At 53.8% G+C, this 16,741-nt stretch overlaps 5 protein-coding genes across 5 annotated transcripts; 2 read left to right on the forward strand and 3 right to left on the reverse strand.

Annotated features, from left to right (window-relative positions):
• Nucleotides 1–799: 799 nt before the first annotated feature.
• BO97DRAFT_348198 (Zn(II)2Cys6 transcription factor) lies at nt 800–2,917 on the reverse strand (the record flags this gene model as incomplete). Its single annotated transcript, XM_025691877.1, has 4 exons — nt 800–1,175; nt 1,239–2,355; nt 2,557–2,728; nt 2,786–2,917. 4 exons carry the CDS (start codon nt 2,915–2,917, stop codon nt 800–802), a joined length of 1,797 nt encoding a protein of 598 aa, XP_025550118.1.
• A 295-nt stretch (nt 2,918–3,212) lies between these two features.
• BO97DRAFT_454641 (uncharacterized protein) lies at nt 3,213–4,505 on the reverse strand. Its single transcript, XM_025699119.1, has one exon. The coding sequence runs from the start codon at nt 4,048–4,050 to the stop codon at nt 3,565–3,567; it is 486 nt and encodes a 161-aa protein (XP_025550119.1). The 5' UTR covers nt 4,051–4,505; the 3' UTR covers nt 3,213–3,564.
• A 1,028-nt stretch (nt 4,506–5,533) lies between these two features.
• On the forward strand, nt 5,534–6,728 carry BO97DRAFT_471274 (uncharacterized protein; the record flags this gene model as incomplete). The annotated part of the gene is made up of 3 exons (XM_025700035.1): nt 5,534–5,919; nt 5,987–6,308; nt 6,370–6,728. The coding sequence occupies 3 exons, from the start codon at nt 5,534–5,536 to the stop codon at nt 6,709–6,711; spliced, it is 1,050 nt and encodes a 349-aa protein (XP_025550120.1). The 3' UTR covers nt 6,712–6,728.
• Nucleotides 6,729–6,993: 265 nt separating this feature from the next.
• On the forward strand, nt 6,994–8,004 carry BO97DRAFT_108742 (uncharacterized protein). The gene is made up of 4 exons (XM_025689890.1): nt 6,994–7,172; nt 7,237–7,457; nt 7,529–7,564; nt 7,625–8,004. Exons 2-4 carry the CDS (start codon nt 7,271–7,273, stop codon nt 7,897–7,899), a joined length of 498 nt encoding a protein of 165 aa, XP_025550121.1. The 5' UTR covers nt 6,994–7,172; nt 7,237–7,270; the 3' UTR covers nt 7,900–8,004.
• Nucleotides 8,005–8,419: 415 nt separating this feature from the next.
• On the reverse strand, nt 8,420–9,584 carry BO97DRAFT_348115 (putative C6 finger domain protein; the record flags this gene model as incomplete). The annotated part of the gene is made up of 3 exons (XM_025691874.1): nt 8,420–9,081; nt 9,134–9,460; nt 9,518–9,584. 3 exons carry the CDS (start codon nt 9,582–9,584, stop codon nt 8,420–8,422), a joined length of 1,056 nt encoding a protein of 351 aa, XP_025550122.1.
• Nucleotides 9,585–16,741: the final 7,157 nt, after the last annotated feature.

Raw genomic sequence — 16,741 nt, forward strand, 5'->3', positions numbered from 1 at the left:
CAAAAAGGCACTCCAACCCAGCACCGCACCTAAAGCAAGGCAGGCAGGCAGGCACCTCCTCCACCACAACGCAGACACACGAACTGTACAGTACTTCTACCTCGTATAGACAATACTGCACCACAAAAGGAAACAAGCTACCAAAACCCAACCAACCAAGCCAACGAAGTAAGTATAGCCAAGCCGGGCGATCTGCATCCTAATCAGGACAAAGAACCCAGCCAACGCTTAGCCTGTCGTGTTGTATGCAGATGCAGATAAGCCCAGGACAGTATGTCCGTGATCTGCTGATCGCCAGAGCTGTGGCGGGGCGGCGGGGCGGCGGGTTCGATTACCGCATTGGGTAAGGAATGCGCTGGCTTGGCGTGCAATATGGTTGATGAGGTTGATAGCTGGGGAGGGGGTCTAGATTCTGGGGGTTGAGCTGAAGCTTGTTTGCGGTCATGGGTTTAGGGTGTATTTGTATGTGTTTGTATCGGGTTGGTTATGGTCGATAGGGTTATGTTCCTATGGAGGATCTTGTGATACTTGATACTTGGTTTGGTGGTTAATCGATACTGTGATTCTCTGCGCGGAATAGCAATTCATAGCCGCTATGGAAACTGTATGGATCTATCTAAGGACCTAGATGAGGTGCCAGGAAGCTGAAAGAAAGGGGAGTCCGGGGGTTCTTCCCTGGGACGTTTATCTCTAGTACATAGGAATGCGGTAGACCAGGAAGCTGAAAGAAAAGGGGGGTCCGGGGGTTCTCCCCCGGGACGTTTATCTCTGGTACATAGGATGGAGTAAGCAGGCGGCACTACCCCATGATAGTCTCCAAATGATGCTCCATCATGACATCCAACCAGAAGGCGTCGCCGCCGTCGTCGGCCTTGGCCCAGGTCTCCTTGACCAAGTCAATGATGCGCTCGAGCGGCGGCTTGGGCAGGATACGGGTGAGGTCGGCGAGACGGGTGGTGACGCGGCGACGGGCTTGGGCGATGTCAACGTCGACGATATCGAAGGGGCCGAGGGCGTCGGCGGCGACGCCCAGCGGCGTGCCGGTCGAGAAGACCAGGCTGCCTGCTGTGGCGGCCAGGAGCACGGGCTGCATGACGCGGGTGCCGGAGGAGATGGGGAGGTGGTCGAGCAGGGTGATGATGTGCAGGGCCAGGAGGCGGCGGAGCTGGCGGGGGCTGATGGCTGGGAGGGTGGGGTTGAGGAGTTGTTGCGGGGGGAGGATGGTGAGGAAGAAGGACAGCGCGGTGGTTAGGTCGTTTTGCGACTGCGACTGTAGGCGCGAGACGAGGATCTCGGGGAAGGCGTGGTAGATTTGCAGCAGGGCGACGCAGCGGTAGGCGTCTGCTAGGATGGTGAAGTGGCTGGCTGGCGTGTTGCTGTCGCCGGTTGGGAGGTGGTGGCCGATGCCGTCGACATCGAAGGTCAGGAGGTCCTTCTCGAGCTGCTCGGCGGTTTTGTGGGCTTGGACCGCATCGAAGAGGACGGTCGACTCGAGAGTGGCGCCGGGGGTGGTGGCGAGGCTGATCAGGGGAGCATGGCGCGCGGAGCGGATCAGGCGGGCGATCTGGTAGAAGAGACGCAGGGCTGTGGGGAGAGGCCCCGTCCAGGGGTGCAGCAGGGTCTGGCCGTTGACCACGTAGATGGGCAGGTCGCTATCGGTGACGCCGGCGTCGGGGATGTCCTGGGCGACGAACGCGGCCAGCATGTTCCAGTAGAGCAGACACTGGTTGAAGAAGGGGTACTGCTGGGCGAGCTCGGAGGAGGAGCCCTGGTGGCGCTGGCGCTGACGTACGAGAAACCTGCGCGCAGCCTGGAGATAGGGCAAGCCCAGGTCGCCTCCGTTGTGCCAGGCGGTGGTCGAGCCGACCATCAGCAGCGCATAGAACAGGTTCTCATCGTCCATGGGCGACGAGGCCATCGCCTCTTGCAGGGCGCTGATGGCGCGCTGCTGCATCTGCGTGCCCACGGAGCGCATGCCGGGGAAATCGCCCGCCAGCGACGCGGCGGCCATGCTCTGGATGGCGAAGTAGATGGGGGCATTCTGGCTCCAGAGCCGGGCGATGTTGGTGCGGAACGGGTTGATATCCGAGTCGAACGACGACCACATCATGCACACGTAGTCGAAGTAGTACTCCACCAGCATGCCCGGGAGGTAGACTAGAAACGAGGGCACCGAGGTGTCCGTCAGTCGCCGCCGCAGGATCTCTAGGTTCTCGATGTAGTCTCGGTCGCCGCTGGACGCAGCGGCCCCGGACAGCGCGACGGCGTCGTGCACCGCAGGCAGAGGCTCAGGCATGTCCGACTCGGTGATCCCCGTGAGGAGATCCAAATCAATGCCGTCTTCTGCTGAAAGGTCTGCGTCTGGGTCTGCGTCTGCCTCCATCTCCGCCTCCGAGCCCGTCGCCCGAGTTCCCTGCCCACGCTCAGCGTGCTCCTCCCCCCCTTCATCCCCATCCTCCACCTCAATCGACGAAACCTGCCTCTCCCTCCGCGGAGCAGGATCAGCTTCTACATCGATCCTCGGAGCCGTCATAGCCGTATACTCATGGAAGATACTGAAGTCGCCGGCAGCAGACGAGCCCAGCGACTCGGACGGGGTCTCGCCACCACCGGCCCCGGTCTTCTTATGCATATGTCGCCATCGGATGAACGGACGCGTGTAGCCCGGACACGTCTGGCCCCGTCGTTGACACTCATAGCAACCCGGTTTTGTCTCGTCGCATCGTCGCTGTCATGGAGTCAATCGACAGAGCAACACAGGGAAGTAGATAACTCAATAACGCACCCGTCGCTTCTTGCAACTTTCACAGCCGGTCCGTGACTTGGGGGCTTGGCGTTTATTCTTGCCTTTCTGGGTTTTGTTACGTGATTGTGATTGTGATTGTGATTGTGGTGGAGATTGTAGACCGAGGTTCATCTCGTCCATGTTGTGGTGAGAGTGTGGGAAAGTCAGTGAGAGAGTAGGGCGTGAACAGCACCCAAAAGGAAACAGACCGAAACGAAGAAGGCAAGAAACCCTCCCTTTTAGAGTGTTCCAAGTACTAGAGAAGTGATATCACCATCCGAGACTAGTCTAGTCTTAATTTTCTATCCGATCGGTTTAGCCGACCGATAAGAAAGAAGCGAGGGGGGGAGAGAGAAAGAGAGGGAGATTCTTTCTACTTACGTCCTTAGTATGTACTGTAACCAACTAACCAAGTAAATTCCCTGGAAATAAAACTAAAAATAAGCGCCAATTTTTACCCCGCATTCTCTTTTCCTTTTTTTTTGCTTTCTTATCCGAGAATCCCGTATTTCTCTCGGGTTCTGTCCCACTCACCCACCCACCCATAACTTTCTTTTTTAATTCCCATTTCCTCCTCCGCAATGGCTGCATGACCTCCACCTAGAATTCCACCGGAGACTGTCGAGTCTCCAACTCGGTCTTGTACGCAGTGATGGCCGGCGCCTCCCACACGAGGTCCGCTCCAGCGGCCGCACAAACCGCGTGCACTTCAGCAGCTTCCAGCCCAGGAACAGCGACCGGTCGAGGCCCTGCGCGCGGCACGCGCGGAAGAAGAAGTTCTAAGTTGTCGTCATGACAATGTAATTGATCACGCCGGCGGCGGTCGTCAGGTTGATGATCCAGGTGAGTACGGTGGCGGTGCTGTCAGGGAGCTGCAGGAACGAGTGAAAGGGGAACAGCATCACCACTCCGAAGCAGTAGATGGGCCCTGTGCGGTGCATTTCCGGAAGATTCGCGGCGCCCGGCTTTCGACGGCTAGCCCGTAGAGTACCCGCGTCGCGGCGTATGTGTATGTGTTGCCGGCAGAAAAGATGCTGGTGACGAGCAGCGCGTTGACGATGTGAGGCAGCACAGTGATGCCTAGGTTGCCCATTGCGATCACAGACGGCGAGGCGGAGGCGGACCCAGCGCCGGCGGTGGCGCCCGAGGTGATGGCCACGAGGAGGCGTCGCTATAGGCGACAACCACCCCAACGCAGAGCGCGCTGCCAATGAAAAAACGTTCTTGATATACCGTCGCGAGTGCTTGCTCTCGGCCGCCACCATCGAAATATACTCGGGCCCCACGCACGTGGGAGTATTGTGGTCTTACCATGGAGTACGATGCAGGCCACGCACATCGCAGCCGTTGGGAGGTGATCACTCCAGAAGGCCAACACCTGCGTCAACGCAGTGATCTCGAACGGGATCAGCAGCGCTTCATAGAAGAAGAAGTTCCATCCAGCCATAAAACCCGAATGCGTCGTCCGCCCACCCACCAGCCAGCCGGATGAATCCCCCACTGACAGGCATGTAGGTGGACATCTCCGCGATAAAGTTGTTCACGAGCGAGAACATACAGCTGTAGATGATGTACGCGAGCAGTAAACTGCCGGGGCCGGATTTGGTGAGAGCGCTGCCGATGCTCACGAACACCGCGTGCCAATTGAACCCCCGATGGCGATCAGCTGGATTTGGCGGTTATCCAAGCGTCGCTGTAATCCATGGCTGTCCTGGGAAACAATGACCACGGGTTCAATGTCAGAAACGGTGACATACACGTCGCTTGGGGAGGCCGGTTTGCTTTTTTCCATGTTTACTGGACGATGCTGCATGGGATGTGTCATGGTGGGCGGAGGCTGGGGAGGGGTGGTTGTTTGGTTGTAAAAGACAGGTTTGGACTCCGTACATGTAAGTATAGGGTACGAGAAGCCCATTTATAGCGATCGCTTATCTATCCCCTGCCGGCTGAATTCCACGCCTCGCAACGAAACACCAAAGGGAGCAATATCATCCAGGCCTGTTCTGTTGTGTATGTTTATACACGACGCTTGAATGAGGATACAAGGAGCTGAACTGGGGCAGCAGCTAAGCTGGTAGGCCGTCGTTGGCGTTGTCCTCAGCATCTTTGCCACAAGAGAAGAACGGGCTAGATGGTGAGGGTCACCAAGTCCTCTTATCAGAGGCATAGCAGGCTAAGAGATCGATCGAACAGACATCATTGGCCCTCAGACCGTCCGCGATAAGGGCGCGTCACCTAGAGGCAAGTGCATGGGTCCTTACCAGCATAGTGTATCGTCACAGGTGGAAAGATTGTCGAAGATTACCCTGGGCGCAGCTGTCAGTGACATGCAGGATTCTTGGAACACGGTTTCTGTAGGGGGGTTTCCTGCAGATGGGTCTTATACGCCAGTGAGACAAAGACCAGGTGATCGCTTACTCATACCTCACTATCTGCTTTCTGGTTCGAGCGATGACAGCTTGCCTTTCAGGTCTCGAGTTCGGATTCATATCCTGATCCGGTACTAGAACACGCCGCTCCTTATCGAAGAGCTGAACCTGTTTGAGAGTCAGTTGCCTCTACCTACACCATGGCGGATCGTTGTCCAGTTATGGATCTATCGCACCTCATCAATGGATATACTCACGAACCTGTGATGTTGATACCATTATAAAGGCCTCCTCGATCATGGACAGTCCAGTATCAACAACAGTCCCATCTTCTCTTTGTTTTACCAAAGTCTCTCCACTCCACTCATCACAATCAACCATGGCCGCCGCCGCCGTCCAAGCTCCCATCGCCATCCCGGCGCCCATCGCGCCACCCACCGTAATCGCCCCGACCACACTGCGGGCCACACGACCAACCAAGCAAATCCCGCAATCCCTGATCGATAAAGCCCGAGCAGTCGAGAAAGTCGAGTTCGACGCAACGAAGCACCTGGCAGCCGCGGAGCCAGGCAAGGTGTTCACGATGAATGACCTCGGGTTCGAGGGAGCGGGCATCTCACCCACCGCGCTCTCGGAGCCATTCCCCCTCTTCACGCCCGAAGCCGTACAGCAGATCCGGGCGGAGATCTTCAGCGAGCCCGTCCTCCGCGACTGCCAGTATGCGTCGAGCTTCGCGACGAACATGATCCGTGGATACGGGCCGCAGTGAGTGGATCGCCTTGACACCATGACGTACTCAGGATGATTCTCAAAGCTAATTGATGATCATTAGACGCGCGCCCTTCATCTTCAACGCCTGGAACAGCCCCGAGTTGCTGGCGACCATCTCCAAGGTAGCAGGGATCGACCTGGTGCCCGCGATGGACATGGACGTAGGCCACGTCAACGTCTCGGTCAACGACAAGGACGCGCACACCGTCGAGGTCAAGCGCGACGAGTCGGGAGACGACAGCATGCCGGCCTTCGCGTGGCACCACGACAGCTACCCATTCGTGTGCGTGACGATGCTGTCGGACTGCGAGGGGATGGTGGGCGGCGAGACGGCGGTTAAGACGGGGAACGGGGAGGTGCTGAAGTTCCGGGGTCCGTTGATGGTGAGCGTCCTCTTAAAAACCTTATCACTATCCCATGTCAACCCAATCTAATATCCCACAGGGCACAGCAGTAGTAATGCAAGGCCGCTACATCGAACACCAAGCGCTGAAGGCGCTAGGCGGCCGCGAGCGCATCAGCATGGTGACCAGCTTCCGGCCACGGAACCCGCTCGTGAAGGACGAGACCGTGCTGGCCAGCGTCCGCGGCATCAGCGAGCTGCCCGAGCTGTACAGCCAGTACGCGCTGTACCGGCTGGAGAACCTGGAGGAGCGCCTGCGGGCGCAGCTGAAGACGCTTCGTGAGCAGCATGCGCGTCGGCAGTTTGATATCACCCGGATCCGGGGCGCGTTGGCGGAGCAGCGGGATTTCTTGGATTGGACTATGGGGGAGTTGATTGTGTAGAGTAGCTTCAAGGTTCTTGGTGGGCTGTAATGGTTGAGGAGGGTTATGAGTTATGGGTTATGATAATGATATTATGATTTCTTTTTGCGGTACTCTGATGGATTGTGTTGTTGTCTTTCTTCTGTTGTTGTGTAGTGGTGGTGGTGGTGATGAAAGAGGAAGGTGTAGTCGACTGCCAATGGACGTAACCCGTGACTGAGCTGCGTAGCTTATCAGCTTAGGCCAATCATGGGTACTACATATACTATTCTCTTCAACACAACACAATATTGCACGCCTGCAAAGAAAGCAGGCAGAGAAAAGCACCTTTCTCGAGACTCTTATTCTCCTAGTTCACCCCTACTTCATAGTTCACAGCTTGAGAACCTAGACTGAAGATCTCAAACATCAATCTCCAACACAAGAATAACGCCCACTCACCTATACAGCAGAAGCATCCTACAGCAGGTCATCTCCACGCTGTACTTTCCCCCTAGCAATCATCCCCCTGGTACAAAACCCACATCGACACTCACGAACACCAAGCTACACATACGTGCCTTCAACCTCGAAGCAAAGCATGGCGAATACCCCTCAGGATTCAGAGATAATGCCATCTCTTTCAGTACAGACAAGATGGGCTCAGTTCGGGCTTTCACGCTCCTCAATTCAACAATATTCCGGGATGGAGGGAAAGTACTCAGCTGCTATTATACCGTATCCCCGTTCTTGTGTCCTGTCAGGGGGCAGATGCGGGTCTTCGTGTTGTATGTTCAATCTCAACATAGGAAAAACGAAGTTCCTGGATTTTGACCGGATTGTGCGGCTTGGATAGCAGCTTCAAATCAAGAGGCGCCAATAAGTCCTCAGGGAGGTAGGTCTTGGTACTGTTCTGCAGACAAAGGCGAAGGCACAAGGTCTTTGACAGAACAAGGATCACAGGTGCCTCAGGCAAACATTATACAATCCACTCCATCTACTGTACAGACGACACCTCAGGTAACCGGCAAAGGTAAGCGTATCAACATTAAGTCTATGAACAAGCAAATGCCTCAAATCGAATCCAGGAAAATTCCAACCACCAACCAGCCGCCCATCCATCTATTCGGGGAATCAATAATCAATCAAAAACATAACAAAAAAGTGGCAGGTAGTAAGTCGAGCCGGTTCAGAATGGTCGGACGCCTCTATGGTCCACGATGTTCATGATGAACAACAGTCTATCAGTCATTCCGTCCTGACAGATCCCAACCCCCGTCCCATCCGAGGACTCAGAACACTAAGCCCAAGTCCCTTTGAACGCCGGAATTTCAAAAACAAAACACGCAGATCCGAAGATGATCAGACACCCGTCCCGCTGGTGACTTCGCACATAGCTCGTGACGCACGCCATGGATATCCAACGCTAATATGAACAGATGAAGTTGAAGGGCGAGAAGGGAAAGAAAAAGAAAATAGGTAAAGAATCTATATTTTGTCCAGCACGACCGGACAACAACGAATCAGCCGGAAAAGAGATGGGTCCCGTGGGTAGAATCAAAAGTAAATATACCGTTCAAGAGCCTTTGCGCCCGCTAATAAGCAGCTGATGAAATAAAGGTATATGCATGGAGGGAATCACACAGAAAAGAAATGAAAGATATGCAATGCGGAGCCCGGGGTATTATGCCACATAGAGTTGGGAAAATCTGGTCGGAATGCTCGTAATCGCCCATCGTCCGCGGTCTCATCATGGTGGAGATTGTGCTGGACCCGGGTGTCCCATTGGCGGAGGGCTGCCAAAGCCTGCCTGTTGCACCGGATCGCCAGCGTACATGGGATATTGCACCACGCTCATCGGCGACATGGCATTGATGTCCTGCCAACCAGGATAACCCAAAGTGCCCGGTTGACCAGGATATGACACAGACACCGGAGTGCCTTGCAGCTCTGCCGAAGGAGGACTCTGAGGGTTCATCGGAACACCGGGAAACGTCTGCGCCGGACTGGTCATTCTGCGTTTGAGATCGGCGGGAATTGGTTGCACGAATTGCGCAGGGTTGGGATACGACGCGGTCATATCGGCGGGCTGTGCGGGGAAGGTCATTGATCGCGTGGGTGCCACTTGCCACACCGATCCATCCGGCTGGATGGTATACGTGGGTGCTGGATTGAGCCCTTGATTCTGGGACGGAACCGTCGGAGTGCCGGGAAGAGGCGACGTAGCGGGCATCGGAGCCATTTGGCCAGGCGCAGGAGTCCAGACGTTGGCGGGTACGTTCATCATGGGCTTGCCAGCGGCCATGGAAGCTAGCATCTGCTGGTCAGGTATCGTCGTGAAGTCATCCCAAGCGACAGTCGAGGAATCGATGGACGGATGCGGCGCGAATTCCGAAGAGGGAACGGTGCGCTCTGTGGACGAGTCAGTGTATCGCTCCTCTACTCCGCGAGATCATGCACAAACCGGGAGCGAAAGTCACCATCGGGTTGCCAGGGAAAACCGCAGCATTGAATCCGGTTACGTCGGGGTTCGCACCCAATGACATCGACTGATAGGGAAAGTAGGCCTCCGTTTGGTCACCGGTGAGGGTGGGGGGCGAAGACGAGGCAGTCGATGGATCAGTCGAGGCCGTTTCCAGCTGGGAACTTGGGCGCGACTTCTTCTCGATGGGGGGTTGTTGATCAACTGGGAAGAACTGGCACTCCTTGCGCAGTCGTATACAGTTCTCGCATCGTCCCTGAGCATCGTCCGCGGCGAGCAAACACCGGATCTTCCGTCGTCGACAGTGTACTTGAGGGTATTGGTCAGTCGGATTGTCCTAACGGGGGCCGCTGGGACTGAGCTTACCGCATGCGACAGAGGTGCGATGGTATCCAAGCTTGTTGCGCTTCTTATCTGCAGCGGATGATTCCATGGTTGCGCCTTGTGGTATCAGAGAGGATTCGATATTCTGAACGAGTGAGGGCATAGCCCCAGCAGCGAGAAAGGGATGGTAAGTTTGAAGCCTGAGGCCGCAGCTGCATTAATCGCAGAGAGCCGTGAGGTCGAGAGGGAGGTAGATTCAGGTGGGATGGCGGGATGGCGGAGGTAGATCCCCGGCGCGCGATGAGGATCAAGGTTAGGCAACAGGCGATTGGACTGTTGATCCTAGATGCGAAGTGAATGCGACAGACAATAGGAGTGTATTGGTCGCAACAGGAGACGGAAGTGGAGGAGGGGGAGAGAGAAGTGGGCGAATCTAACGGTGATCGCAGTCGTTATCGTGGGGGGGTACGTATTGCGAATGGCCTCGTTTCAGCAGCGGGACTCCACACTTCGTCCGCAGCAGCCACCGTCTAATGCCACACACAATCACCGTCCGGGCGACAGGGTCTGTTTCACGCGACTCGAGCGGACCGGGGCGCAAGCACCGAAAGTGAAATGGAGTCTTGGATCAGGATTCGTAGGCCTCAACGTTGTTGTCCACAGGTCTTGGCCAAGCTTGTCACTGAATTAGAGGGGTGTGTTTGTGTATGGGTGTGTGTGTGTGTGTGTGTGCGTGTGTCGCCAAAGGATAAATTTCGGCCCAGCCCAGATAGATTGAAATGAGAGATGGGACACACGGATCCGCCGTGGAAAATTAAAATGATTAAGTATGTAGTCTGTATGGAACACTGGAGCTGCAGGCAATCAAAGGAGGGAAAAGAATGGAGCAGGAAACACGGCGAAGGGGAGGAGGGAAGGAGGAAAGAGGGTTGAGGATGAGGAAGAGAATGGGAATGACCCCAGAGCGGGGAGAGAGGAGGGAGGGAGGATGAGGGGGTGAAGTCTTAAGACGAGGGGATAAGAATCAGCAGGAAGAAGAGAATTGGATGAAATGAGGGAGAGGAGGAAAAGGAGAGAGAGGGAGAGAGGGAGAGGGAAGAAAGAGAAGAGAGTGGTGGAAGTTGTTGGAGTAGTGTAGTGTGTAGTGTGTAGTGGAGTGTAGTAGGTAGTTGCTGAGTTAAAGTGAAGGAACAAAACAGTCAATGGCGAATACGGAGAACCTCCTCCGTTGTAGTTTCGTAGTTTTTGTGGCTTCGTAGTTTCAACTCGCTCGCTCGGGATCTAGAAATGGATCTCGGGACTTTAATTTATCTTGGGGATTTTTTTTTTATTATTATTTGTGATCACTTCCCATTCTGGGAAACTCTTGTTTCGCTTTGTCTTCTAGTCTCGCCTCTGCTAGAGTCCAGCGAATTGAAAGTACGGCGATGCAGAGGATCTGGGAGTCTCAGTAGTAAAGAACAGATTCTCAATCATTGCAATATCCAAGAGAGAGCAGATACCCGAGGAAAAGGGGTGTTGGAAGCCAAAACACAAGGCAAAAGTATAAAAAAGTGAATAACAGGAAAGGCTATTCGGACAATCGTATCAGATGGTCGAAACTTTATGAGACTAACCAACAGTGAGGGAGATGGGGAAAAGGGAAAAGACCAAAATGGGACAGGATAAAAAAAAAAAAAATAGAAAAGGAAATTGCAAATGAACAAAAGAACACTTGCGAATCCGATTCTTCTTTTCCCAACTTGATTTCACAATCAATGGATTAGCAGCAGGAGAGATGAAGAGTGAGAAAGATCAGGGTGGGTAATAAGAAACTAGCATCATAATCAATCATTAATCACCAGAGGAGACCAGGAAGAGCGATGACGAAGTAGCAAAGCAATCTAAAATGAGCGGTTTCTTCGCACATAATATCCATTACCCAATCTTGTGTGAGATCGCTAATAAGGTACTGTCAGTGCTGAAGCAAAGCCATGGAACAAGAGGGCTAAAACTGGCCGCAGGTGGGCATCCCTTTACTAACCCAAGGGTGAAACACTGTCCTCAAATGTTTTACTCTGCGCATCGAATTCCCTGCGAAACTGCGAGAATTTCGACGATGACGACGACGACAACAACGAACGACTCAGGATGAGGCTTACTTCGCTGACTCTTGTTGTCTCTCTCCGTGTCGGACATCCCGACTGGCAGGAATCAGCTCGCTTGCCCGATTAAAGGCGTTCATCCGACTAGAGTTACTTCGGCGGACGACAGGGATCATTACAGTGACCCGGAATGTGGCGGTGGGATTACTATGTCTTCTTGCGCCAGGAGAAGGAATGATATATCAGGACCGACAGGGTTCGACATCTCGTTCCTGGCGTCGGAGGTGTAAACTAGGCAGGGACAGATCCGATGATGACTGCAGGCGTCGTGCAGGTCCCGATAGCCATGCTGATTCTTCATCCCCTATGGTATGGTAGGATCACTGATCACGGATCACCGATCATACCATTTCATTCCGGTGATGCTTGCCAGGCAGACGACCGTTTTACCCCTGACCCTTTGCCTCCGTCCATCTGGTTCATCCCAACCCAGGGCCACACGCACCCGTGGTCCCAAAGAGCTGTGACAGACAGCCCAAAACGGTTTAGTAAGAAGTGGGGGTGGAAGTAAGAGATGCGAAAGCGAGTCAAAAGGAAGAGACAGAGAGAGAGTGGGGGGGGGAGGAGGATGAGCAGAAGGGGAAAAGACAAGCAAGCCCTGGGGCTCTTGGGAAAGTGGACGAGAGCATGAGAATTCGAAAGCATGATGGGTTCTTGGCTTCCGAACTACTGCATAAGGAATAGGGAGATGACACTGTAGCTGAGAGTAACTAGGTAACAGTAAGAGAGTGTCGGAGAGAGCGACCTGTCAATGAGAATTGAAGAACTGGGGAATCTGGATCCCGGGTCTTGCCCACTGAGCGTGGTTTTAAATTTAACTCCTCGTTGGATCCCAGGGTTCAGGATACAGCGTTCCATTGGATCAGCGAGTGAATTGGGGAGGAGTGGGACGGCCATTCTCAGTTTTGATCCAATCAAAACCTTATACTTACTGGCATCTCAGGGACTTGCCCTTTTTGGGCAGACGAGGCGGTGGTAACCACCTTACCTCAAAGGGACTAGCGCCTACTTGAAACAGAGGCCTCGAAGTTTGCTGAGCTTCTCGAAGCCCGCTGGAGACTTTTGGAGAGTCTTGGAGACTCGGGACTCGTCATCAACTGGGGTCGACTCCCCCGTTGATTGGTGAGCCACCCTCTGCTTCCCATTTCACATTCGAATCGTCATCCTGACTTCCCACATTCCTGGCCTCTCACTGGTGCTTTGGCACTTTCCCACTTGCTGCCCGTTAATGAGGATGGGCAGATGGGCGTGTCCCCATCCTTCCCTCCAATTCTTAGTGTCGTTTTGTTTCCGGTCTCTCCTCCGAGGTTCCATTAGTAGACTACCTACTCACTCTGTCCCATACCCATCCAAAGAAAATCTCCTCCTAGTCATTAGAACTAGGTGATATTCAGCAAATGCTCCCTCTCTCCCTCCCAAGGATATATCCTCCACCAATATCACGGCCCCCGGCAGTTGTGAAGGTTACTACGTCAAGTAGACAGCCCTCCCCTGCGGCTGCAGGAAATAAACTCCGCTTTGGTCGGCGGGCAGCCCAGATCTGTCACAAGGCGGTGGGCCCCTTTTTTTGGTTGGGGACCCAGGTTTGATTAAGGATCACATCTGCATTCTTCTAGTGTGGCCAGTGGGCTGGGCCGGACTGGGCTGACGGTCGTGGTCTATAAGGGATCAACTTGCATCGGTCCAGGATGACAGACCAGGGTGTGCAGGGTATCTGCATATCACGATTCCGACATCGAGGTCTGGAGCGACGCTTGCCAGTTCACACTAACGATCGGATCGGGTTTCCACTGGATAAGAGCGAGACCCGCTAACAGGGTGTAACACCGTCACCGAGGTTGCAAGTGCATAGAGCACGGTGGTTAGTATATAGTTGACTAGCAGGGAGAGAACTGATGAAAACTGATGAAACTTCCACCTTCTCTCAGGTGTAAACTGGTAAAACTATCCCAATAGGCAGGCAGACTAGGACCGTATTCAGTCGCCATTCTTCAAGGTCCTTCTGAAACCTCCCTAATCAACATCCTTGGCGGTAGCTATGGATGCGACGGTCGGATCCATTCTTAGTCTATGTTCCAGTTCAGACCTGGAACCGAGCTGAATGGCAGGAAGCCATGCGATAGAGGTACGTACGCAAGCTGTTGGAGGAGGTCTCAGTGGTGGTGGTGGTGGTGCTGTTGCTGCTGTTGTGATGGTGGCTCCGATGATGCCACATTGTACTTTTACTATTTTTAGGTGTACTGTACAATACCTCATGCTGTACGGACAACCAGATTTGCCTCTCTGGCAATCCGCAACAACAGAGCCTCTCAGGAGACAGACAGGGCAGCGCATGGTATCATGATTGTTCTGCTCAGCAACCAGATCAACATGAACCATAACCCCATTTACTGAATGGAGCATGATAGTCATGAGCTCCGACGACAGATGGCAGGGAGGGTCAGGGAAGCGTGGATATTGCTCTTTTGGTTCAACTCTGCGTCGCTAGCGGGATCGGGCAGCGGGTATACACGTAAGCGAAGCTGCGCTGATCCGCCTTAGTTCAGTGGCAGTGTTTGCTTGCTGCTTTACTGCTGCTTTTCCACTCCTTCCACACTCCCACACTTCCAACCCACACACTCACACACCCCCCTGTGTTTGCTAAACTTGAAACCATTTCGCCTCAATTCTCGGGACCTTTATCTGATCATCACACTTGGCATCTACTGCGCAGGCACTTGAATGAATTTGATTCCTCATTGGTTCACTTATTGATGTTGCCCCCCTCTCTCTCAGCCTTGGACTGTGCAGCTGCTTTGTCTTCTAGTTCTAATAGAAGCACCCTGGCTGGCACCTGCAAGCTGGTGGTGGTCTCTCGGCTCCTGCAGGGACTAAGACTTACGAAACAGTGAAGGACTGCCTGTTCCAGTTCCTCATAATTGTTGGAGACGCCAGGATGTCCAGACAGGGCCATGTGGTGAAATTCTCCGAGCCCTGAAGATACCTCCTGGTGGGCCACCCGACCGGCAAGACAGCCCAGCAGGCTAGACTCTATCCAGCCTCGCAGCAGGCGCAAGGCTGTCTGTCATCTTATGGTGATGGCTTTTCCGTCTGTTCGGAATTGTTCCTGCCTGAACCCTACCCAGTAGTACCCAGTCACCGCCGCTTGATTCTCTGGTCTGTGCCAACAACTGAACCTATCCAAGGAACGCTATTGTCCAACGTAGGGTTCACTGTCCAATCACAATCTCCTTCGGTCACTTTCTGCCTCGGTCCTCCAGGCGTTCCCTGAATCCTCGCCGTCGTTGCCCAGCGCCCACCGGTCGAGCTCGACCGGAGCCCAGCCCCTCTCGTCCTGGCTACGTACTACTTACTACCACTCCCACTGCCCCTCCGCAGACTCAGGGTCCTTCTCCTTTTCAGAGATCACTGTAGATTGTGTTGATCCGCTGCCATCAGAAAGTCACCGAGGAACACTGATCGGTTCAACTTGGGGCCGGCGACGAACCACTCAGGTGGCCCCGTTGGTGGTGGAGAAGCAGTCTCGTGGCAGTCTAGATGGCGAAGCGGATTGACACCGCTAGACTAGTCGCGGTGTAGTATAGTAGATTGATTGATACCCTGGCTCTTATGGCCGACAACCCCATAGACATAGAAAATCTCTCCCACCCTAACCAGAAAAAAAAAGAAAAAGAAAAAGAAAAACCCACGGTTGAACAAGTTGGACCCTTTCCCGCTCAAAGCATTGCAGCAACATGAAGCTATGGTCAATGCCCCTCAACATAAAATAAGATAAGATAAAAACGCGGGAAAAGAAGCAAAGAGGTCGGGCCATAACATCAGACCTTGCACGTTCACTGATTAAGCATTTGTAACCCCCTCCCCCTCCCCGCCCCCTTCCAACCCTCCTCCTATTGTCGGCAATCTGGGATGCAGAACACGTCAGGGCGGTCCCCTCCCCAGTCCACCCGCAGCACTTCACCAACGGACATGCAGTCGAGCATCTCCCAATGAAGACAAGTGGCCGCTCATGGTGAAACAGCCCGGTTTTACCCTAATAAAAACAATACCGAGATGGGTTTCCGAATTGTGATAGGTTGATGCGTGATTTCTGCTTTAATCCCCTCGTGTTAAGCTTCTGCGACTTTCCAACTTTCTCTCCGGAGAAAGCCGCATTTTGGGGATAGGCTGCGGAGGGGACGAGGTTTTATCCACACAATCACCGTCCACTATCCGTTGCAACATTGGGGATTAGCTGTGAAGATTGAAGAGAATGAGGAGGAGGCTGGAAGGATGGTGGCATCAGCTTGTTCCTTCTTCCCTAATCTGGGGCGGAATTTCCGCTCTGCTTCTCTTACTCCGTGATGGAAAAGAGCGCGCGCATCGGTTGCGAATGGTTCTAGCTTGTTGGTCTGAAGTAGATACTTCCCGTCCTGATTTGCATTGTGGTTGGGTCGAAAATGCAGGGTTTGGAATTAAAAACGGTGCGGGAGGAGGAGGGGGATGTATAGATGTTGCAATATGAAGTAGGTAAGTAAGCACTGTGTGGACGATGATGGTGCTGTAGTCTGTATGTACTGTACCTACCACCACTTCATTTCTGCTATCTCTGGGCACAGAAACCCTGTCGCATCGAAGTACCTATCCCAGAACTAAAGTACAGCACGTTCTCTCCTTCATTTTACCACTCTACCCATACCCCATCACCTCCATCCACGAAACAACTTACTACCTCTCAACCGATGCCTTCTTCCTTGTACCCCTTCGGCCTGAACACGACCCCTCGTAGCTGACAGTAACTTATCGGGATGATGGAGGAGAAATAACGCCCACCAGCCGCAGGAGAGGGAGGTTGGTGACCAATGTATAGTACCCCGCGACTAGACAGCCACTGATTCAGCGTTGGCTCACCGTATATTTGAACGCACGCTGCGATTCTGATTTCGGCGCCCCGGTTGGGCTCCAACTGCTTCAGCCCAGTATACCGACCCCTCTGTCGTCGAATGGCTTTCTTTCCATTGCTTGCCTCCGAAAAGCACCAAGATGCCTTGCTAACACTCCGCAACTGGTGCGAACCAACAGAGACCAGGGCTCCACGAAGCTTTTCCCCTCGCTTCCTCTCCCGCAAATGGCGATATCATCC

The sequence above is a fragment of the Aspergillus homomorphus genome (genome assembly GCF_003184865.1).
Source record: "Aspergillus homomorphus CBS 101889 unplaced genomic scaffold BO97scaffold_25, whole genome shotgun sequence".
NCBI lineage: Eukaryota > Fungi > Ascomycota > Eurotiomycetes > Eurotiales > Aspergillaceae > Aspergillus > Aspergillus homomorphus.

Coding starts and splice junctions, on each gene's coding strand:
- BO97DRAFT_454641 (XM_025699119.1), bottom strand. CDS start 4,050: ATGGTGGCGGCCGAGAGCAAGCACTCGCGACGGTATATCAAGAACGTT.
- BO97DRAFT_108742 (XM_025689890.1), top strand. CDS start 7,271: ATGGCGAATACCCCTCAGGATTCAGAGATAATGCCATCTCTTTCAGTA. Junction 7,458..7,528: donor CAGATGCGGGTCTTCGTGTT/GTATGTTCAATC, acceptor CTTGGATAGCAG/CTTCAAATCAAGAGGCGCCA. Junction 7,565..7,624: donor GCCAATAAGTCCTCAGGGAG/GTAGGTCTTGGT, acceptor TGACAGAACAAG/GATCACAGGTGCCTCAGGCA.